Here is a 25306-nt window from a genome sequence, read left to right as displayed (position 1 = left end):
TTTTCATTGATAACCCTTTTTTTAAAAAGAAAAGTTTGGAATTTTTGAAAACTCGCAGAGTCCTAGACAATGCACTGCGGAGCCTTGGTTGGGAATATATTGTTATTTAAGATTGGTTCATATTGTGATTTATTTTAAAAGGAATTCATTCAATTTTGGTGTCCTTGTCAAAACAACTAAACAAATTTCAATTATAAAAAGAACCTTTTCTTCTGTTTTTATCGTCTAGATCTCGAGAAAATGACTTTGACTACGTCACTAGTAGGCCAATTGTAAACAATTGGGAACATTGAGGGTAAGGTCATACGATTAAGCAAAAATACTCCATTAAAGCTTTTGTCCCACTGCAACCCTTTGTGACAGTTTTTCCAGTTTTCTTTAGTCTTCAATTGCTATTTGATTCTTATGATGAAATCTATCCACTACTTTTTATTGACAATAAATAATAAAAAATAGTGATAGAACCGATACCAACTGTTCTTTCCTTAAACTCAACACTAACTAAACATATATTTAAACTTTGTTGTAAACGTAGGTTGAGGTTGGTAATCTAAACTGTTTTTTTTATTTTCTAAAGCTGTTATAATTATTTTTTTGTTCTTGACAAAGGAACAACTAAGAATAAAGCGTGTGTGTGGTCAAAAATGACAAAAAGCGACACAGAGGTTTTGTTGATAAGTGAAAGTCCTTGTTGGAGTCAGAGGATCAATATCGGAATAATTCCTCTCCATTGCTTAATACAGATTGAGATTTGTGTTTATTTCGTTTCTTTCATAGGTACTTATATCTGATGTAATGAAACTTCATGACAGCTAAGCTGGTCTTCTTCAAAATATCAGGATTACCATGTTCATTTTCAGTTTATTTTATTTTTAGCTACTGAAAATGCTTACAATTTACACCCCTAGCTTAGATATTTTATGTATAGAAAATATTGAGGCTTTGGAGCTGGTATTGAGAGAATAAGACTGTCATGTATATTTATGAAGACACAATGACATTAATGGTATTAGAAAAGAGGCTTCCCGAAAGAATTTCTCCACTTGAATTATCATTTTTTTGTATGTATTTTTCATGATTATTTCCATTTGCTAACCGTTTACAAAATCAATATTTGACAATGTATATTTATGGAAAAAAAAATATAAAAACAAGAGTTTCAGTTATCTAATCTACTAACTGAGCAAATAATGATTAATTATTTTAAATACAATTAATTATAGAATTACTAAATCAATAATATTTTTTCGGCGAATGCCTGATTAATGCAAACCTTCATCTATCAAAACAAAGATCATAATCATAATATGATACACTCATAATGTTCTATTTAAACAAAAAAATATTGCTTTTAAAACTTTTATCCAAATATGAGTGTAACAGAATAAATATACATAGATTACAATGGTGTAAATAAATATCTCTTATAATTTTAAAAGATAACAAAAATTAAACAAACTATTCCTTTTTCGTAAAAATCTATGTATTTTTTGCAATAATTACTCATAATTTTTTCAATTTAAGTCAAGTTGGAGTTAGTGCAGTGTATACACATTTCTAAACTCGATTCCACTCCAGTTTTTGAGGGTTTTCAAATATGTAATGTTCCTAATCCATTCAAACTCTTTGAAAAATGAAAAAGTGTCTGTATTTTTTTCTCCCCATTTAAGTGATGATATAAATTTCACTAATCATTACTCTAATCCTTCGATTTGTTTTGATTATTCAAGTTCGAATAAAGTTGAATTTTCAAAAAAAAAAAAATTTTTTGAAGGAGTTTGAATAATTTTCAAAAATTGTTGGCTATAGAAAAGTCGATTTTTGTTCGAGTTGGACTAATACCTCAATCCAATATAACTCATTAGCATTTATTTTTATAATCAAATTTAGCATTTTTTGAAATATTTTTATTAGTAGGAGCCTACTTCTGAGTTTAAAAAAATAAACTCGAAATCTACATGCAAAATAAACTTATCTCTGATAAAGTTTAATCGTAGTTTCATAAATGAGGTCATAAATTATTCGAGACGATAAAATCTGAAAAAAATAATATAAAATTGTTAAAAAATTCCCTTTTCAGCATTTTTTAGCCGTTTAAGAGAAGAAATAATATGATTTTAAGGGTGAATAACAAATCATTTTAAAAAGATGGTATAGACAAAAGCTCAGCAGTAATGTTAATTCCATTTCAATACTATAAAAAACAAAATAAAATACATTTTTTTAACATAAAGTCAATACAAGAATTTTTATAATTTCCATTGATTAATTAATTACCTATTTTTAATCAATTTTACAAATTTACTTCCTTTTATACGTAATATCACACATTTTCATAAAATTATTAAAATATTGACCTACTTAACCTCAAGTTGGATACCGATACAAGTACTACAAATATTTTTTGGGTAGACAAAAATATTTTCCAAGAAAAATATTATAATTTTTTAGGTAGGTTTTTTTTGGTAGTTATATATTTTTTATATTTTATATCAGTGAATACGTTTAATTTTTTGTATTTTTGTTTCCATAATAACCCAATCTTTCCTTAATTATTATGTTGAAGTCAAATTCAATCTTACCAAGGCTTAAATATCCATTGTTCTTGCCTTTTTATTTATACCCAATTGATCACGGCAAATCTGAAAACATTTATAACCATTTATCAAGTTTCCGTAATACTTTTAGGATACGACTATGCAGAATTGTTAATAAAAATACCAAGTGGTCCATTGAAATCTGAACACTTGCAAAATAAATAATCAATGAACTTTGAGTGATTCAAATTAATTCTTATTTCGATGTATTAAAGCATAAGCTATTAGTTACAAAAAAACAAAAAAAAAAAAAAACAACCTGAGTTCTCCAGCTTACGTACAAGTCGAGAAAATGACACTTTAACATAATCAATGTATTTCCATTTGGGCACTCCAAGTAGTTGGGCGTCTACTCTGCCAGTAAGTACGAAACGTTGAAGAGGAAGAAGGGCTCTGACAAGAAGGCCAAACTTGACCCGGAGGAGTCAAACAGACCAGGCCAATTCTATCAAATTCATGAGGGATCATGCAAGAGATATCGTGGTTTCAAAGTAGAATGCCCAGAGAGCTCTCAAAAAGTGGGTGCAAAGACTCTTATGAGGGTCGAAATGCCTCTTTTGACAACACCAATGAAAGAAATCCTTCGTTGCAAGACTCTTTTAAATGAGTCTTTTGAACTCTTTTTTGACACTTTTGGGCCTCTTCAGGCTGATGCCAACCCCTTCTACTGCTTGACATTTGGGTGCTTTTAGATTGGGAGGCCTGCAATGTGCGCCATCCAAACACTGAAGCCTTCAAAGCTGCTGCCAGCTAGTACTGGGACGCCATGACAGATGACTACATGTGCAGAGGGGGTCCATCTGCCGCCGTATGGAAGCCATTATTTCCACTAAGGCGGCTACATAAATGATTATAAGAGCTCAAAAACTCATCTATGTATAGTATTAATTATGTTGAAATTCTATATTTAAATAAATAAACTATTTCTTGTTGAAGTTTAAAATTTAAAGTGTTCGGATTTTAATGTGCCCCCGGTAAGTTAATATAGGGTAGAATCAGGTGAATTCGAACAGTGGGTACAAAAAATACTCCATTTATTCCAAAAAATATTCAGATTAAACTTGTCTGATTGGATTCAAACTTGTGTTTCATGGGTTCGGTTTTGATATTCACATGCACATCCCAAAAAATTGTCTATGGTCTTTAATAATCCCCATAAAGTCATTCTCCTCCCTTGTCTATATAAAAATTGGCTCCCACTTTAAGAGTTCTAGTAAGTTTTCTATATATTAAGCATTTCTCTGTAGAATTTAACAAGTATCTATACATCCACAAATGTCCCTTTTAATTATACACCGTTAAATAATTCTTGAAAAGGTCCGATATTGGAGTTTGAGGGCATTTTCTGAATAAGGATACTAGCAGCATTGAAATCATCAATGGAGAGTGGACGAAGAAAATAACTCTAAAGACGGCAGTAGGTCAAAACGACGACCGAAAAATATTACATTTCAAAATATGAAAAAACAGTTTATACAACATTTCACTCTAGACATTTTCCACCCGAGATATTTACCTCACTACCCCTACATATACTAACTGTAAGGAACCTTCACAAACCACTATTTATACCTACAAATTCCGGGCAGTTTTGGATATCACCAGGCTCCAAAATGGGATCAAACCCACAGCCACTACTTACATTTACTCCCCGTTTATACCCCTAAGGCCCCCCGAAATTTGAGGCTGTTACGTGTTTCATCTCGTTTTGGGAACCGATGGTACCCAAAAGCATCCCCCCCCCCCATTTCCTGGATGTAAATTGAGGTGTTGGTAGTGGCCTTTGAAGGTAACTTATCTGACGGAAGTGGGGTTCAATCTTCCTTATTTTTTTTTTGGGGGGCATTTTTGTTGTTTATGTAAGGAGGGAATGTCTGGGGCGGGAAATGTCTGTGGAGTAAATGTTGCAACACCTGAAAAAAGATGTATCATAAAATATAAGAAGCCTTCCATTTTTTGACTCTTCTAACATACAGATACAGAATACTTGACTCACAGGTTGTCGTGAACTACATAGCAAAATCCAAAGCAGCCCCAACATTTGGGTTGTAAATGAGGAGCTCTTAGTGGTTCCTTAAAAAGTGGCAGTGAGGTTCAACACATTTAGGGACACGGCGGTAGTACTCGAAAATAACATCAACATTCGGGTTATATAAGGGGGTTGGAAGGGATCCTACCTGGTACTTTATATAGAAGTGGTGAGGGTATGTTTGAGGTGGTAAATGTCTGAATGGGATATGGAACACCACTTGATCGAAGTTTAGTCTATTCTATCTTTTGTCTATTCGACGTTTTGTTGGTCGACGTTTTGAAGGTCGATGTTTTGTCCACGCACCCGAATTTCAAAGTGTCCTTTATAAAGCATAATTATCATTAACATTATAGCTTAGTATCTCAGTTTACCATTTGAATATTCGGCCACTATTCTTAATTTAGGCCAAGTTATAGTCTAAATTAAGCTGATTAAGATGAAAAGAGATTGATTTATGATGACGTCACTGGCAGACGTATATGATGATGTCATGTATCAAATATTGTAATATAGGACAACTTTTCCGTCAGATTTGTATACGCCCTAAAAATTTAAAACAGAAGGTCAAAATTTTGGGACCGATACATACCTTCCAAAAACATTCTCAACGACGTAAAAAGGGATCAACTTTACCTTTTTTTAATGATCGAAAACTAGGATTGGTCCAAACTAAGGTCTTAGATATGAACCAACACAACCCTACCTCAAAGAAGTAGATATAGTTTCAAAAACAAAAGGAATGTAAGTAAGTAAAATCCCTTTTAGAGCCACATCTGGCCTCAAATTCGAAACCCCTGTTTTAAGTGAATGATTTATCTTCATTTTAAAGAAAAAGATAGATTACAATACGATAATAAAAAGTTAGAGCTAAAAAAACAACAACATACTATTGTATACATTCATTTAAGTATATTATATATCATAGAAATTATTTCAATCAATTTAAACTACATAATATTTATATATCATTAATATATTTGAAGTTTCTATACATAAATATTTATACATGTATAAAAATAGTATTTCAGGTACATTTAAGAAAAACAGTGTTTGCTATGAGTGAATATAATATTTCCATTCATTTCGTTGTTGATGACATTTTGATTCCCCAAACATTTTAATCTTCAAGAGAATGAAATGAGTAGTGAATAAAGTTCATTACGCAAGTTAAAAATAAAGACAAGTTGAAGGAAAATAACATCAATAGAATGACTACAGACGGATGAAATCGAGTTTGACGAAGAAAAAGTCGATGACGATGAAGGAACGTTAAGTATACCCGCTGGTGTTATCTCTTCATCCTCTGAAAAGTATAATTAAAATATTATATACATAGATTATAATTATGTTGCAAAAAATAAAATAAAGAAACACAGAGCCAAACGCATTTTATGAAAGTATATAGTTACATTATGGTATTCAGAACAATTTCAACCTTCGTTACTTCCTTGGGGGGGTACCCATCTACCCCAAAGACTAATTCAATTTGTTTAAAAGTTATAGTTGATTATGCGTTTTTAACATTTTGTATGACCTTTTCCTCTGACCTTGACCTCTCAAAATGTAATAGCATCTTACTGTTAACATATATCACACTCCTACAAACGTTTCATCAAGATCCATAAGTAATTTTTTCCATAATCTTGCTTATAAATAAACAAACAACCGAGGTGAAAACATAACCTCCTTTCAACTACGTTGGTGGTTGTAATAAGGTTTATTTTATAGATAATGATGGAAATTGGGTAACCACATTGAAAGGGCGTTGTTCATGCCCTTCTAATAATATAAACGAGGGTGTTCTTGAAAAATTCCAACCAGCACGTACAGATGGCATCACTCGTTATTGAAGCTAGTCACATCTATTGACAATGACTCACCAAAGTTTGAGTCATTTTGGACTTGTAGTTTTTATTTAACGGTTGTTTGAGTGAGTTGATGGGAGTGTTTTTGTGTCAATTGAGACAAAATTGAGTATTTCTCCGTTGGCACAGTTTAGGCACCGATTAATTACTGTAGATGAAACTTGGATACACCATTACACGGTGGAAACAAAAATACAATCCAAAAAGTGCACTGCAAAGGTTTTCGTCAAATGAAGAGGCAATCACCTTCGTGAACAATTACTTTGCAGAAAAAAATGTTGAGTATTAATTGGACGAGTTAAGGCGGGTTACCACATCTATCGAGATTTTGCACATTAGTTACTCATATGCTTCCATAATTTATTTTTTGTGGCATTTTCACTCCTACAAACAATTTTCATCAAGATCAAAAAACCTCTTGATTTTGAAAGGAAGAATTGTTGACGTTTAAAGATTATAATATAGAAAGTCCTTAAAAATACATAGTCTATTGGTCCGTTCCAGACTTATACACGTATATTTACAAAATCTCGATAGATGTGGTAACCCACCTTCATAGTGAAGGGCAATACGTTTTGTAGAGTTACTAGGAAACTATGTTGTGAAAAATAAATAATATATTCTGCTAAAATATCTTGTATGTTTATTAGGTTGGAAACTTTACAGACCACCCTCGTACTTATTATTTTTTTTTTTTGTATTTAACCCTATATCGACGCAGGTATCAATATGATTTTTTTGCATAGGAATTCTTTGTATAATGAAAAACAATATTTATTTGTAAAAATTTATTACCAAATATTTACATCCTTCATTTTCAAGTGTGTTACTTTCGTGATTTTCGGCCCTTTCAATGCCTAGACTTCAATGTCATATCTGGCTGAGAATTGTGGCTAGAAATAGCTATGTAGATCGTGTGAATTTTTTGAGCGGACCGTTTTTTGGAATTGATAATCCAAAAAATGTATTTTCTTTTCCTTAGCTGTTGTCTTTATAGTTTAATTTCTGAGTCGTAATCTCCCTTTTTTACTAAGTTCAATTATATTTAAAACCTGATTGAACATTTGTGTATGCTCATAAAAGACGGAGAGTCATGAATGAGGATTTGTTGCGGAGTAATAATTCTAAGTCCTTGTTGGACTCAGAGTATAATTAATGATCGACATCAGAGTCATTCTTGCTTATGCCTTTGTTCATTTCTATCTCCTCCTCGTCCGAGCTGCTCTACCTGATCTAATGAAATATCATGTCAACAACTTGCTGTCCTCCAAGTTGTCAGGGTTACCATGTTAATTTACGGGTTTTTTTATAACATTGCCAAAATGCTCTTGATTAGCAGAACTAGTAGTTAAAGATAATGAATTACTATCATAAATCGTGTACATTAACTCTCTAAACCTTTTTAGGTTATTGCCTTTCCTAAAATACATGCTTATTGTAAAAACGTACATACTTGTATGTAAAATTACTAAAAAGAATAAAAATTACAATACAAAAGCTTGCTGTGCAACTAACTTTTTTCATTGAGAGTCAAAGTATCTCAAATTTTTCTTCAATTAGTGAGTACTGAATTTTGATTTAATTATATTCAATGATTCAAATGATATTAGTTACAGCATAAAAAAAACAAAAAAACTTACTGCATTATTACAAAAGTATTTTTCATCCGTAATATAACTTGTACTCCTGTAAATCCTTTTTTTATCCAATATTCCAACGAAAAGTTGATTAAAAGTATTGATTTTTTTCACAATCATTTACATTATATTATGGAATTTATCGTGAATTTTATGACTACTGTAGCTTTTTTGATAATCGAGAAAAAAGAGACTGTTGCAATAGTCCCCAGACTCCACTACTTTTGACGTCATAAACTACATGATAATTGAAGTTGACACCATCTTAAGAGCTCAAATTGATATTTAAAAAAAAACATAAAATGGACAAACATCCAATTTATCTTAATTACACTTCATCAAATGGCTTTGATAATAAATCAAAGACTTAAAGCATGCATCGAATATTACTTGACCCCAATCATAAACATTGATATTTGAATTAAATCAAAGTAATATGTACTGAAAATCCCAATGTATTGTCTAAATTAGTTCAATTATTTTTTGTTCGATGATCGATAAAGGATAAGAAAAGTAGGATAATTAGAGAAAAATATCCTATTCTTTCTATTTTTTTAAAAGAGTAATTTATTTGACTTAAACATCAGCAGGTTGATATCCTTCAAATAAAAGTTTTAAAAATCCTCAATAAGATATATATTTTTATGTGTGGTACATATCATGCATGTATGTGCACATATATATAGCCCTTGTAGTAGTATGCATAAATATCAAGACATGAAATTAAATGTAGAAATTTATGTGCTTCATTTTTTTATCAAATCTTTAAAGGAAAAATGAATTTATGCTCTATTTTAAAATGAGATACTTTTTACACTTTATCTAATAAAATAATTTTTCACCACACTCCACTAAATGTACAAATAAAACGATTGCATTATAAACAATGTTTCATTTTTTTAAATTCCATTGTAATGGTAAATTTATTGTCTACAATATGGAAGTATAACGATGTAATAACATATTTTTAATACATTTTAGGCTCAGATATATAATAAAACTAGGCAATATAGAGATTCCTTCTTAATAGACAGTAAGGCTTAAGTAAGAAAATAATTCCCCAAATTTTCATAATATTAATGAAGAAAGGGGTTTCAATATTATAAAACTTGGTTGTTTAGTTCTCCAAAATAGGAGACATCGACAATGCTGAGATCACGTGAAAACAGTATATTGCTCCACTGAATATGTATGGATGAGTTGATAAAACTAAGCTTAGAATATAAGGCTTTTTTAAATTCAGGCTTGATGCTTTTAGTCATCATATTTCCACAGTCATAGGAATAGACGGATCGTAAGGGAAGTCACAAGACGTCCCTGGCGTCGGTCTTAATTGGTGTCGGTGTGATTTTCAAAAGGGTAAAAAAGGAGGAAAAGGGAAGAAAGAAAAGAATAATTTTTCAATTTTTTTTCCAAAAAATTCAATTTTAATAAGCTATGGATTTTTGAAATTTTGTTCCAAGAAAATTAATGTTTGCAATTTTTTTCTAAAAAAATTAATATTTGCAATTTTTTCCAAAAAATTAAAGTTTTTGGGAATACGTATGAATTTTTGATTACTTGATAAAAACAAATTTTAATTTTTGAGTTTAAAAAAAAAAAAAATCAAAAAACCAAATCTCAAATATAAACCTGCGGATCCCCCCTTTAACTGAGTTGTTCTTTTTGTAACTTGAACACATACACCGGCTGATTAAAAACTTTTTTTGTTTTGTTTTTGTAAGTAACTGTCGGCTTAAATAATCGTTGGTCCTTATGTCAGAGCTCCGGTACGTCTATGGTCACAGGTTCCTTTTTTATCAATCTCCACCCACCTACTCCCCCCAATGACGTAGCTGGGGTATTTATGCTCTCTAGAGTCTAAAATATCCTGTATAATATCTTGTGTATTTTTGATCTATCTTAAGTAAATTCTTAGTTTATCATATACTTACTGTGTCACATTTTATGAAGATGACACTTTGAGTTTCGTAGTTATTAAGAAATTTTTGAATGAATAATTATGAAAGTTTGAAAGAATATTTGTATGCCTTCTTCATCATCTTATGAATAAGAAAAAATGAGATTAGCAGAAGGAGGAGGTGGATATGTCTTATTCTGTATAGAAAATGTCTTATTTGATAATACATAGTTATTTACAAATTTATAAATAATATATCCTCTACCGTCTACAAAATTTAATATTAGTTTCTCCAACTACTATTTTAGATTATGAACTCACAGGTAATATGTTGTATGTAAAAGTATACTGTTTAACAATAATTCATTTTCTTCAGTAATACTTTTGGTTTCAGGTATAAGGCGTATTAAAAATAAATCCATTATGTTTAATGGATTTTTTTATTAATGTATATTTCCTTGGCAATCAAGGCAGTGCTAACGTGACTGCCGGACTTGACGATCCCTATTATTTATCCACATTTTCTACAATTGGCCTAGTGGTGTAACTTCGACATTAAAATTACTTGAACAGAATCCACGAATCCTAAATTGCACTTGATTGGTTGTTATAGTATCCGGGCTATAAACACTATTTACAATTTTATCCACCTGGCATGTATTTTCGCATTTTTGAAGAGAAACTGTGGAATATAGCTTATTTTCTCATTACTGGTGTCCATATTTGGCCTGCATTCAAACAATACTGAGCGGAACAATTACAAAACTGTTTATGTAGAAAGAAATCTTGTAGTATTTGACGCTATCAAGCATAAACGGATCCCAATTAAACAACTTGAGATACACATTACTAAAGCCATTTATTGGAATATTAATTGACAAAGTTAAAAAGAGCCAATAAAGTTTTAAATTAATAAAATATGAATTTTATTGTCGGGGTAGCTTAATAACTCAAGTTAGTACTTGCGTTTAGATTGGTAGATTTTGGACTCTCATCTCTGACCCTTAGCCCCCTCGATTCCTACTACGCAGAGACTCCAATTTAATATGATACTTATTGGGAATAGACAAAACAATATTTCAGCCTTAAAAGATTTGTTGATAAAATATATTCTAGAATAAGGTATCGCTTTAAAAAAAATAGCATAATATATACTTTTAAAATTATTTTATATCCTAAATTTTCTCTCACAATGCGTACTGCTTATATATGATCCCTTTTTTTGGCAAAGTCCAAAGTCTTCAAAGACTAATGGACGACCTTTACATAATCTGAAGTAAAACTAACTTTTTGGGATTAACAAATTACTGTCTTTTTGTTATTATTATTCCTGATAAATATTTTACACTTAACTCACACAGAATTTGGAGAAAACTTTTTGATGTAATATTTCGAACAAAAAAATAAAAAACTTTTATAAAAAATGGATATTCTAATTGGGTTAGTTCATTATTTGAGTACTTTTTAAACGCATGTTGCAGGATAAATTCATAGTGATTGCATAATTATTGCTTGAAAAATTTGTACATTTATGATAATACTTCAAAAAAATATTGCAATAATAGAAGTATCTTTTTTGTTAAAACAATACAAATATTATCTCAAAATTTTCAAATATTTTACTTTAAAAAGTAAATATCATTTTTTTTCATTAAACAATATCACTCAATAAACAAAATAAATGTACTACGTTTGATAAAGAATAATATATGGAATAGGTATTGTCTATTATTATTTATTATTTTTTAATATATCTTTTCCCTTTTTAAATAAATATTTTTGGTTAATATAGTTAATTAAACTTTTATACTATTAATTAGAGGTATTCTTTATAGAAAAGTCGATTTGAAGTAACATTTATGTGTAGAGAGGGTCAAAAAGTATAAAAAAAATAACAACTTTAAGATTAAAAAAGAAAAAAATGGTTGATATAGATTGACGTAAATAAATATATCCGGGTCATTAAATGGAAAATTTACACCTTATATTTTTTTTATCCGATTTGAATAAAATTTGATTTGTCAAATAAACTATTATTTTGAAAGCCAAAAATAAAACTTCCAATCCAACTCTGAGTTCTGAGCTCCTTTTGACGATGCATTTGATCAAAATATTCTTGAAGGCCCTTGCATTTTAATTTGTAAGCGACTTATCTGATTCATGTATATAATAAATTATTTGATAGCTATTGAGATTTGAAGCTAAATACTGTATATAGTTTTTTTGATTATGCTATAAAAAAGTATGGTTGATTAAGTAATTCAGTAGTACCATAAGTTTCACTGCCGTCTTCACAATGTGAACTATAAAAATCCCATCCCTACTTATATGGTACTAGAGTCCTTAAATATTTTGTCGATTGAGGAGAAGGAAGGGATTTTAAGGCTGTTTAATGTAAAACTTCACCGTGTTTCTTTCACTCTGTGAAATTTTATCTCCCTTTTTCACTTAAGCAAGGTCAAATTTGAAGGAAAATTGGGATGAACTTTCCTTGTGATGAACTTGCTTTAAAATAACTTGGCCTGGGGATTATCTTGACTTAGGGTGAAAAGAGGGAGGTTAATTTTTTCTGTAACCATTATGGCAGTAAACAATAGTCTCTTGTATATAATGTATTCTAAACTTGAATTGAACAGTATTTTAAACTATTCCAATTATTATATCTTTCTATCTAACCATTTGTCTGAGGCAGTTGTTTCCAACTGAACTCATTATAGTTCTTGTTTTCCCTGGTATATCTTAAAGGGCTCTGCAAGAGATTATATAAATAATAAATATCTATTTGGCTGAGCATATTTAAAAGAAATTGACATAGAGTTAAGGATTTTTTTCTGGTAATAGAAATCCATTACATGGTTTTAGTGAAAGTGTCTTGCATTGTATAAGTACGATTGGTTTATTCTGGATGGCATTATTTTGTACTTATAACTTCATTGAGTGTTTTGTGATCGTTTGACTCCATATTGTTCGAGCGCCCGTCAAAGATGGACACTAGCAAAGAGAAAATACGCCATATTTTTCTGCAAACAAGACAAAAATACAAACCCGGTAACTAAAAATGTGTATGGTGTTTATGGTCCTGTTACTTTAACAGCCAATCATACGCAATTTTGGTTTCCCTTCAGGTTATTTTGATGTCGCAGATGCACCGTGCACTAGAAGGCAAATTATCCAAAATATGGATAAAATTATGGAAATCGTCGAGTCTCTCCATTATGCAATCTCTGTTATGATTCCCAAAAAGATTTTGATTTATTAATGGAAAATAAAAAAAATATATTAAAAATAATAAATTTAATATTACTACACCTATTATTAACTGAAATAAAGAAATAGTCTGTTATTCATAGAACAAGACTTTGAGCATGTTTTTTAAAAATGTAACCAGGAATTGAAAAACTGTAGGAGGAAAAACGAGATCATTTGTGATACGAACTGACTAACGATAAAAATTATCTTATAATGTTTTTATATTTTTTGGGACTTCTGTCAATTTATTCTTGTTTTAGCTCGTAAAAAATAAAATACATTTGTGTGTGTGTAAGAGTTTATAAGGGGCATTATTATTAAGGATATCAAAAAATTACGTAGTCCTTTGCAGAAATAAAAAGATTGGGAATCACTGTCCAGAGGATAGAGAGAGTAATTCAATACTATGATGTTCAGTTTAAACAAAAAAATCAGACTAACATCCAATTTTACCTGACTATATTATAAAAATGAATGAAAAAAAAAATTGCCCTTTCTTAAAATTTTTTTTTATCATATGTATGATATGGTGTTTTTTTTTTTTTCATTTAATGCTTTTTTTTTTGTTTGAGAATGACAAATTTTTGGAAGGAGCTAAGCCTTCTTTTTTATTATTAACAGTTGTGCCAATATTTAAAAAAACTTGTCAGTTCCTTGTTTTGAAAATATTATCTTTATTTTTTCTAAATATTTTTTTAGGAATAACATTTAATTTTTTGCTATTATTACATAAATAAAAAAAGTTGAATATGAAGCTGAAACAAAAACTGACAAAGGTGCATTTTTAATGAAGTAAATGAGTGACTCTTTGATTGCAAAAGAAAGTTTAAATGAGGAGTATAAAAGTGTTTCAGGTTTCATGCATCATGAATGTGTTTGGAAGTAATATAGTAAAAGGGTATATTGGTGGACATTTAATATTTGATTTGCTCCTTACAAGCTCTTTTGCAATAGCAATCACAAAACTTTTTTAGATTAATTTTACTTAAAACAAAACAAAGTATAAGTGCAATGGGGTAAAAATAATTAATTAAACTATGCCTTATATTTGAATTTGTATGATTGCCCATATTTCACGACTATGTTACCATAATATGGACGCAAGACATAATCATAAAAAATGAAATCATTTTATTTTTTATATATATTTAGATTGCCTATATTAATTACAAGTAATTTAGAAGTAGTATAATGCAGTAGAAGGCATTCATAAAAACACAGATATGCATCAAGGCTTCTTAAACGGTTGGCTTCATGATGCATTTTCTATAAATGACCTTGTCCTCATATTCAATAGTAGGGCTTATTTAATACAAACTAATTTGAAAAACTATCAAAATCCGATTATTTGTGTTAAATATTTTTACTTTCCAATGGTACACTACACGCCTTTTAGCACTATAAGTTGTAATTAAAGAGACTATCAGGGAAAGAGGCGTCATGTATATCAATCAATAATGTTTTTTTCTTATCTCTAATTATGATTCATCTAAAATTCTATATATGTGCTAAAATAATAATAAATAATAAATAGTAATTTAAAAAAAATTGAACAAAAAAAAGTTTTTCTTTGTTAAGTCAGGGACTTTTCAGTCAATGTAAATGTGTTACATATGTGGATTCGTATAGGTGAATTAGATTGAAAAGATGAACTTTCGAAGTTAGGTATTTTTATCTGAATTAGGCAAGATTTTGGTGGAAAATTTGTTTTATATTTCAAAGGTTTATAGTTTTGTATTGTATTTTAAATATAATTTAGTGAGTCTTAAAAACTACAAGAATGTACTTTTCAGACACTATTTGTTCGTTTGCATTAATAAAATAACATTTGTGTCCAATTTTAGACCATTTCATGCTCATTACCCTGTCGCATAGTCATTGACTTTTTACCAACTATTATGAACGGTTAAGCAATAAAAAAAAATACTTCAATAAAGTGCCCATACCTCATGAACAATTGATTTTATTATATTAAAATACGACATATGTTCCTGTCTCAAGAGTAAAGCTTAAATTGTACCAATAATTCATCCAAAAAATGAATTAGTTGAGTATGATTTTGTCTTTTATTTGATTGAGTCTGCAGTGTCAACAAAACCTCATAGTGTTCAGATGATTAAAATGATTAACTTTTCTGCTAAATAATTTATTTATTTATTTAATTTCTATCTAAAAACAATAAATTCATAGATTAAGCGCCTAGTTCTTTTTAATTAATGCAGTGGGCATTGCATGTCTTCAACACTCCCTGTTTTATGATAATATGTAATTAAATTTTAAGTCTTCAATTAAAAATGCAGTAGGTTAAACCTCGATCTAAAAGTTTCAAAATTGGCATGAATTGTACAAGAAAAACTTTTAAATGCACAAATATCAAAAAAATTATTACAAAAAAAAAAAAAAAAATGATTGATATTAAAAAGAAATTTGCATTTATCTAATGTGAAAATAAGGCAAAACTAAAAGGTTGTTTAAAGATCCAAAGTTGTCATTAGGGATCAAAAACTACGTTAAGTATTTTAGCAATACCGGGCTTAACGTTATTATTTACCCATTTTAACTCAAAAAAGTATTGAAGTCCATGGTAGGATCCACGGTGAATTGGAAAACAAGTTTATTAAGTATTAATTGAAACTCAAAAAACATGTTTTAGTAAATGTATCTCCCCTCAGAATGGATAGGGAGTTCCAGGGAGTGGTGGAAACTGCTCCCAAATCTCTAGATGTACGCCGAGCTCATTGAGGCCAGGCATTATTGACAGAGGTCTTCAGGGAGCGGTTACTGTTGTGGCATCTCCTGCAGGACTTAGACGGCACTTAGTCTAGGGGCTGAGGTCTGGGCTCTGCGGGAGCCAGAATTCCTTTCCCCAGTTGTGGATATTGACCTGGATCCACTCCACTCTTGGGTTTTCTTTGTAGAGTGGGCAACTGCTCTTGTTGGAACACTCATGGAGAATTGCAAACGATTTGATTCATAGAAGAACTTTGGTGTCCAGAATATTGACGTACTCTTCATTCTTTAAGCTGTATCCTAAAGGAAACCACACGGGATTCCTGATCTTCCCGTTGGATACAACCAACAGATATAACTCAAAAATGCTCAAATCTGGATAAATTGCTAGGTCAGATTTTAACCTGAGTGAAAAACGGTACCCTCTCAGATAGGAATGACAGAGTTGCCTTGGGAAAATGACACGAGGCAGAGTCCTCCTTTTAACTTTGGAGGTGTTTTAACTTGTTTGTTTTTTATATCAAATATTTTTATTGTATTTACAGAAATTTAGTTAATTAGAATAAAGTAATTGTACTTCTATACAAAAAAAAATATCATTTATAAAAAAATTCATTTGTTTGAAAATGTACCAAATTATTTTAATAGGAAAGGGCTTTCATTTTATGTCAGAAAAATTAAAAGACTCTTATTTTATTTAATTTATTTTCCAAAAAAAAAAAGGTCATCTTACATTAGAGTCAAAAAAAGTGTAATAAAATAATCCAAAATCCGCCCCTCCCCAAAAAAAAATAGTCTCGGCTTCGTCCATACAGTTTTGTTCGGGGATAAATTAGCTCAATAATTCGATGGTTTTTATAAAGACAATTTTTATGTGTGGTGTTTCGGATAGCTTAGATATCTGGTGGGTTAATTCATAAGTAGGCCATTTTTACTTGGTGGTGGAGCATGTACTGGTTTCAATAATAATTTATTATAGTACTGTTTGAAATATGTCATTACCCCTGTATCACAAACAACATGATACATACATCACTCATCATTACAGTTCAAATTTTATTAACAAGCCTTTCTTTTCGTGTACTACATTTTTACAACCATCCTACAAGCATATTTTTCTTTGTCGTAGTATTTAAGATATATGGTGATTGTTACATATTATCAAAGAAGAAATAGTACTCACCAATTTTCGAAGACAACTCCTTTGGTATATTTTCTGCAACAAAAAAATATGTGTATTAATATAGCAGGAAAAATAAATAACTCAAAATATCTTTTTTATAGAAAATAATAGCTTTTTTCCATTCATTATGTGCTTTCTTTCTGCATCATTCTGGCGGATCTCAAATTCAACAAAAGAATATTTCTTCTAGATATTAGACATTGTAAATAAAATTTAGAATACAATAAAAATTTGCAAAACAATAGTAATAAATAATGTTACTCGTATTTGCTTCAATATAATAACTTATTCAAAGAAAGAGTCGCATGACTTTAAGTCTATTTAAAAGTAACTTCACATTTTGTAATCCATAAGACTGTACAAGGTCAATGATCATTTAATATTCTACATTCATATCTCTAGTTTACTATTTACTTGCTTGAACGCGCACTCTTTTTTTCCTTTCCTTTTTTGACCAATTAAAGGCTATTTTTCTATTAGTAGAATAGTTATAAAATAAGAAAATTGAATTAAAAGAATCGTGTATTAAGAAATTAAAATACTTTTTTATCGACATGTTATTATTACATTGGTCATTGCAATATGTATATAAATTAATTCCCTAATAAACTGACAATTATCTTAGACATTCATTCGACGATTGTATTTAATACGCTTCCATCCTTTCATTCCATAACTATTCTACTTTAAGAAATAACCCTTAGTTGGTCAAAAAAGAGGAAAAGAGTACGTCTTCCATTTATAAAGTATTCAGTGGACTATGTTGGGGTTGTGAGTATATTTGTAAAAAATATGACATTGGACAAGCAGTCCAAAACTTGGTTTTTGTAATGCTCCTTTTATTTGTCTGTTGGAGTTGCACTGATAAATTATAAGTAAACATTATAGTATTATTACATTTACTTAATCTGACCTAGGAATTTTCTTTAAAGTCAATACACATAATAATGTATATTTCCTTTTCTAGGGATGAACAAGGCGCAAACCTACACACATTGAATTCAAGGGAATAACTTCTACCGAGCGCATTGTCCATTGAGCTACGTCCTTCCATTCTGTTTTTATTATAGAGGAGATAAATATAAGTATAAATGATTTGTGGATAGTTATAATTGTAATTCCTCCTTGGACTCGTAGCATAATTGAGGACCGATATCGCTATAATTCCTGCCTATATCATTGCTAGATACAGTGTTGGAATTTTCTTTATTTACTTTATCTCATATAACTGTTTGCAGCTAGTCAAATAAAACTTTGTGACAGCTAAGCTGTACTACTCCAAAAAATTATTCAAATTATCACAGTGTCCACGTAAATTTACCGTTTCTTTTTTTTTAACATACGTTTTGAAAAAAACTTTAGAACTACATAGAAGGTCCATTAACACGAAAGAAATTAATAATTATATTCGTATTTCATAAAAATGAGTCTGGATGAAATGAATATTAATTAACTAATCATCTTCCATTTCCATAAATAAGTACATTACTATGGTTCAGTTTTTAGAAGTGTTGCAAATTGCATTTAAAGCCGCAAAAATTTTAAGGTACTCTTTTAAACTAGGAAGTTGAAAGTCTTCACTCTCAACAAAAATAAACTTTTTGTCATTGAAATGTGACAAAAAAGAATTATTTTTAATATAGAAACATGTACCTACAAACGATATTTATAATAGGTTATTCCTTTTATTTATATCTTTTAAGACAAAAAATCATATGGATGCTTGAAATTTGTTTCTTTTAAAACAAAAATACTTAGACAATAAATTAATTGGTTGTTTATATGTACATACATATTCGTGAAGTAAAAAAATATATTGGTAATTCCATATTTTCTTTTTTTTTTTTGCTCAAATTCACTTTTGTATACATGTATTCAATATTTGACTGTCAAATTTATATTAAATATGAATATTTGACAAATGATGTTAGATATCATAATTTATAAATGGTTCAAATAGTCAAATAGAATCAGTAAGAATAATTAATGAGTCGAAATCAGCAGCACAGTTGGGATTTTTAAACTGAAGAGAGTGATTACTACATAAATGATATAAAATCTGGAGGGGATTTTTTTATGGAGCCCCCAGTTGAATTTTTGATTATAAAATTAGAATTTTTTGATTTTTATCTTTAATGAAATGGCAAAAAATACTTTAAAAATCTTATAACATTTATTAAGCCGTTAGTAGTTATGCCTAATTTTAGAAATGGATATTTTGTAGAGCTGTGAAGAAAATGGGAGATTTGTACTTAATGATGAATAAACATTACATTGGCTCTCACTGCGAAAATTACTCAGACCTTCTTAGCTAATAACATCGTTTTCTGGGTCAAGAAAATGTGGCCACCATATAGTCCAGACGTCGATCCCTTGGACTTTTATCTCCTTCCGTACATCGAGAGGAGGGCCTGTTGCATGGGTCATACGAACGTTGAAGCCATGAATGCTCCCGTGGACGAAGAGTGGGCTACTATTTACCCGAAATTAATTCGCAATACTTCCAACTCTTTTCGCGAGATGCTTGACGCCATCTATGAGACCATAGCAGCCAAAGAGAATGAATCAATTTGACATTGGCTATGTATCATACAAAGATAAATAAAGATTTTTGTTAAATGTATAATTAAAGAATGACAGACTATTTTCTTTTTCCTTTCAATTTATATAAGTTTCACGTTTCGACCCGGTATTCACATATACTTTCGGTCTATAGCGTCTGATTACAAAACAATAATGTAGTTTATTCAAATTCAATGATTAACTAATCCGATTCATGTTCTAATTTATGTACGTCATGGCTAAAAATAAAATTCTAATTTATGTGACTGTTCAAGCCATTCATTATATTTTATAACAAGTTAAAAAATTAATTATAATTAATTAAATAGTATATTGATAACTTTTTATTATAAATATAAAGTTTGACAACCTGGAGTTCCTAAAATAGGTAAATGAATACATATAGGTAACAAAGGAATTTTGATTGGCATAGTAAGGCAATAATAGATTTAAATCTTCAGTTTGCTTCAATGAATGGTAGCTAGAGGCAGGGGTATTGAGGGTATCATAATTTCAACGTTAAATAAAAGAAACAATTTGATGGGTACACTTTTCATTACATCATCGAATAATATTTTGAATGGTAATTGTTAATCAATGAAGTTCTTAAATGTAAAAGTTTATGTAGAAGAAGCTCAAAATTATGCATATATTTGAAGGAAAATAAGTAAATATTTAATGTTAATTGAATTAAAAAGTTTAAATTATTCTATTTCTAATGTGTTATTTTTTTGAATGAAATACAGACTATAGTTGTAAAAAATATGACTTTAGAGGATTGCTATATTGCAAACTGAACAGGGTTTTTTATTTTACAAAGCTAATTTTATTGGGATTGAATTATTAAAGAGGGAAAATTTAAGTGTAAAGTTTGTGTGTTCATATAAGACGGAGAGTAACATTGATGATTTGTTGGTGAGTCATAAGTGAGAGTCCTTGTTGGACTCGGAGTAGAATTGAGGATCGACATAGTAATTCCTATCTATATCCTTTCTAGATACGGTATGGGATATGTGTTTATTTTCTTCCTCTCACGGCCTAATCCAACAATTAAATTATAATTGAAATATCAGCTGCTCTTCTCCTAAACATTCTTTAAATTGTAAGATGACTACGTTAAGTTTCGCTTTCTTTTTTTAACGCACCGATAGGTTATAACTTATAAAACTAAACGTATTACTTACTATATGTATCGCTAAAAAAATAAGAATATCAGGAGAGTTGTAAGCAATATGACAAGTAAGTATGTCAATAAAAAATTAAACCCAAAAATGAAATGGTGATCCTGTCAATTTGACGAATATTCTTATAAATCTGATAAAAATATGGTTACTTTAGCCGATAACATATTTACTGATAAAGATAACCATTGTGCTTTTTTTTGTATGCTGATGTCAAGTTAATCTTCAAATTAAGGATACTCAATTATTAAATGGCCAAATATTTAGGATGTTACTAATAGAGTTGTATATAATATGATCTGTACGTATTTTAAAATTAAAATAAACACGAAAAGGCAAGTACTCCTCCTGAAAATTTGAAGAATGTTTGGGGGTTGAATGCAGTTTAGCTATCACGTCGTTTCATTAGATTAACATCAAACATCTACGAAATAAAGAAAATAAACAAAAACTCCACTTTATATCATCCAAGGACATGGGCAGTTATTATTTCGATGTCAATCCTCAGTTCTACTTCGAGTCCAACAAAGAATTGCACTTATAGTTTCCCCGCAAATCGTCAGTATTACTCTTAGTCTTTCACACACTTGTGATTACTTTATACCTAGATATTATCTTTCAGTGCTACAGATTTACATATGTACATTGAGAGGAATTACAGATCTTGTAATTTTTGAGGGAATACGTTTCAATGTTGTTTTTTTATCCAACACATCTTTAGAACACTTTTTGTCGATTTTCTAAAATTTTAGTTCACGTTTATTTTTTGCATAATTTGGCGCACTCCCTCTAAATTTTGGTGTACCATCAAATATACATTACAGGGAGTAGGGATATACCCTTTGGCTTTCCTTGCCAATTTCGTCAAAGTTCCGTCTACTTATGTATATAATTTTGAGATGTAAATACAGGGAATTCTTCACATATGACGTCATTATCAAACAAACAATGATGTAAAAATGTTTAGTAAACAAACTATTTTCATTAAAAATCACATATCTCAAAGTATAAATAACATAGGGCTTTCAAATTGAAGAACGTGGAGTAATGATGTGTTACGGTTAAAATTTGACAATGAGTATTTAACTATATAATATAAGTAACATCTAAGGACTCCAAAAACTTTAGTTCCTGTGTTAAAAATGTGTACAAAATTCGTATTTTTTGTTTGTTTTCTCAACGTTGGAGATTTATGCTACATGGAAAAAGTAACTATGAATCCCCGTTCACACGACAAGGTTTGTTTTTAACTAATACTAGCAATAGAGTACATATTAGTGCTGAGACTAAGTACAAGTCAGATTTTTTTCGGGTTGTTATTAAGTGAGTTTTTTTGTTTAGAACGATTTGAACCAAGATCTAATACCGTAAAACAAAATTTAAATCGCAGACAAATTATTTCCCTATCTTGATTTATGAGTTGCACAAATATGATTTATGCAATATATTTAACATAATAGGATGTTATTTTGCCGAGTTGCACAGTTTTGAAACATAAATGACGTCAACAACCATTCATTTATAGAATCGGTCGCGACCGAATTAAAAAGAAACAAAACGATTTTCGACGAATACATTTGGTATATTTTTACAATTACATATAATTATCTACTTTTGTTGTGCGAAATTAGCACAGTTTGGTTTAGGAAAATAATTTACTATATTACTTAAAAAAGTGATATTTATTTCTTCATTCTAAAAATTTTTATCATTAAGGCTTAGAACATATGAACTTCTTAGGGTCGAAAATACCTGGGTTTCTTATTAGGGGTTCACACCAGGGGACATATTTGTTCCATAATTCAATATAAGTAACTATGCTTGTTTTTAAAAAGACTTTCCTTTTCTTTTTTTTTTGGGTTTTTCGTTTTATAGCCAAGATGTCAAACTATATTTCATAATTTATAATGGTTAATAAAAGGTGAGTTTAACTATATTGCAAGTTACTGAATATCATCATTTTTTAACATTATAAAAGACAAACTTTAAACCTTTGTAAGTTTTTATTATTGAAGGAAATGTGAATTAAATATATTTTTTATATATTAAAATTTATTTATTCAAAGAGTTCAACAAAAAGAAAAATCTCGTCCATGTTTTTTATGACTGCAAACAAAGTAATCTGGGAAATCTTGTGTGTGAGACTCACCCACAATATTGACAGGGGACACCTCCCTTTTAGTGTGAATGATTTTTTTTGTGTCAACGTATAAACTGGTATATTTAATTTTTTTTCTGCGTAATATCCTTTTTTGTCATAATGATATTTATTTATAGGTATACATTAAGTAAAGTTATAGATAGGTGATGGAAAACAAAGCCGATAAGATATATTTTCAAATTAATGGAGGTCTTACAACTACTTTACAATAGACACAAACAAAATGTGTAAATTGTACAAGAGAAGATAAATTTAAAAAAACTTTTATTGGATGTATAGCTTGTGATGTACCTTTATGTTGACTAAATGATAGAATTTGCTTTCAAAAATATCACTTTTAAAAAATTTTCATATTTTATTAGAGAAAACAGTAAAACTTACTTATTTGTTTATGACAAATAAAATATAAAATAAAATTACTCAAATATAAAAAAAATGAATATTTAAGCATAGTTTTTTTCAGGATAAAAAACTCTCTTCACACACAAAGGGATATCAGAGTTCCATTTTTTTTTTTTGGCTAACAGGATGAGCTAGATTTTTTTTATTAATTTATAAAATATTAGTATGATCCTAGAGACCTAAAAAATCAACATTTATGGAACAGCGTAGCTCAATGGACTATAACCCCCTTGATAAATTATTCTCTTGAACTCAATATTTGTAGATTTGCGTCTTGGTCATTCCCATAAAATATACTTCAAGATATATCGACTTCAAAGACAATTCCTAGTTCCGATTGAGTAATTGTTGTACTATACTGAATCAGTTTAATCCAATCTGAACAATGAAAGTGTCAGTTGGGTAACTTTTATGAGTTTTAACACAAAAACTTGTAGTAAAATTGATTTGCCCCAAACTTTCGAATACTCTGGAGGACAAACCAATCTAACAAAATTGATGGATAATAAACTCAGAGAACACATTTTCAGTGGCATGCTGTTTATTTCTTTATTTCATTTAACAGAAGGAAGTAAAAGTTCTTTTTTAAGGCATGGATACGTGTAACACGCAAGCAACATGGCGTAATACATCTACAATATTCATAATTATTATTCATTATTTATGTGAGATGTATAGTTTATTTTATTTTATAAGTCCTTGCACAACTTCTCAATCTCGAAATTTTAAAGATTCTGGACTCTGCAATGTATTTGATTCTTCAACTTTCATATTCGTTTCCCCCACTTGAAACATTCCCTCCCATTAACCCAAACTTTTCTAAATTACCCTATTTGAGGTAATTTACTCCTGTTCCCCAACGCTGAATTAAAGAAACATTTAAAAAAATCAACAAAAAATACTTTGAGACACCTTATGGGTTTGAAAAAGTAAAATATATTTATAAGTACAATATTTTTTTTACAAAAATAAATTGGTCGTGTAAGTATGCTTAAAATATTAATCCCCAGGAAATTTGTATATGCTGTCTCTAAATACCACTATATGAATAAACAATAAGTACAAATATACTTAGGGCATTTTAGTCAAAATGATTTATGTGACACATTAATATTTTAGAGATCCATAAATTATATAATTTATAGAGTGAAACTCTTACAATAATTTCGAAATTATTATTTAACATTACTTTTCAAAGAGCCAACAAATATATTTCTGTCTTTATTTTTATCTTTAACTTCTAACTGCATTAAATTTATCAATCCTATAATTGAGAAAAAGTTTAAAAAAGTGAAAAATATAAATAGTAGCTGTAATAACGAGTAAATAAAACGTTAATCAGCTTATACATCACAAACACGTTTTATTTTTTTTTCTTACTTTGGCAATAAAAATCATCTAAAAACTAATAAGAACTTTTTTTAATAAAACTTTTTTTAGGTAATTGAAATTGATGTGTAATAAATCTTTATGTGTCTTTCATTTGCTAATATTTCTATTTTCTTCATTTATATATACGTTGCATATAAGCTCTCATGTCTGTACAAGTTGTAATTTGTATTAGCAAATTGTACATGTTACGATTTCTTCGTCTTAAAATGCATTATTTAATTACATCATCTATAATTCTAATCACCAACTATTAGTTTCTAATATAATTTTATTTTTTTGATCTATTCAACCATTTTAGATGGTTATTATTAGTGATCGGAAGATTAATCGGAATCGGTTCATTTGCTGTTTTTATGGAATCAGTATCGGAACCGGAAAAATAATGTTTAATTTGCTATTCCGATTCGTATTTATT

General features: G+C 29.4%; 1 protein-coding gene across 2 annotated transcripts in view; it reads right to left on the bottom strand.

The window, feature by feature from the left end:
• Positions 1-5518: 5518 nt before the first annotated feature.
• LOC121132625 (neuronal growth regulator 1) overlaps positions 5519-25306 on the bottom strand; it is a 374771-nt gene continuing 354983 nt past the window's right edge. For both annotated transcript variants that reach the window (XM_040728061.2, XM_071886703.1), the window contains exons 10-11: positions 17194-17226; positions 5519-5932 (exon numbers count right to left, since the gene is read on the bottom strand). In XM_040728061.2, the coding sequence (XP_040583995.1) occupies positions 5754-5932; positions 17194-17226 (212 nt within the window). In that variant the 3' untranslated portion in view covers positions 5519-5753. The remainder of the gene's footprint in view (positions 5933-17193; positions 17227-25306) is intronic.

Source organism: Lepeophtheirus salmonis, chromosome 2 (genome assembly GCF_016086655.4).
Source record: "Lepeophtheirus salmonis chromosome 2, UVic_Lsal_1.4, whole genome shotgun sequence".
NCBI classification, from domain to species: Eukaryota; Metazoa; Arthropoda; class Copepoda; order Siphonostomatoida; family Caligidae; genus Lepeophtheirus; species Lepeophtheirus salmonis.
Note: the sequence above shows the minus strand (reverse complement) of the source record. Positions and strands in the feature narration are given on the sequence as shown.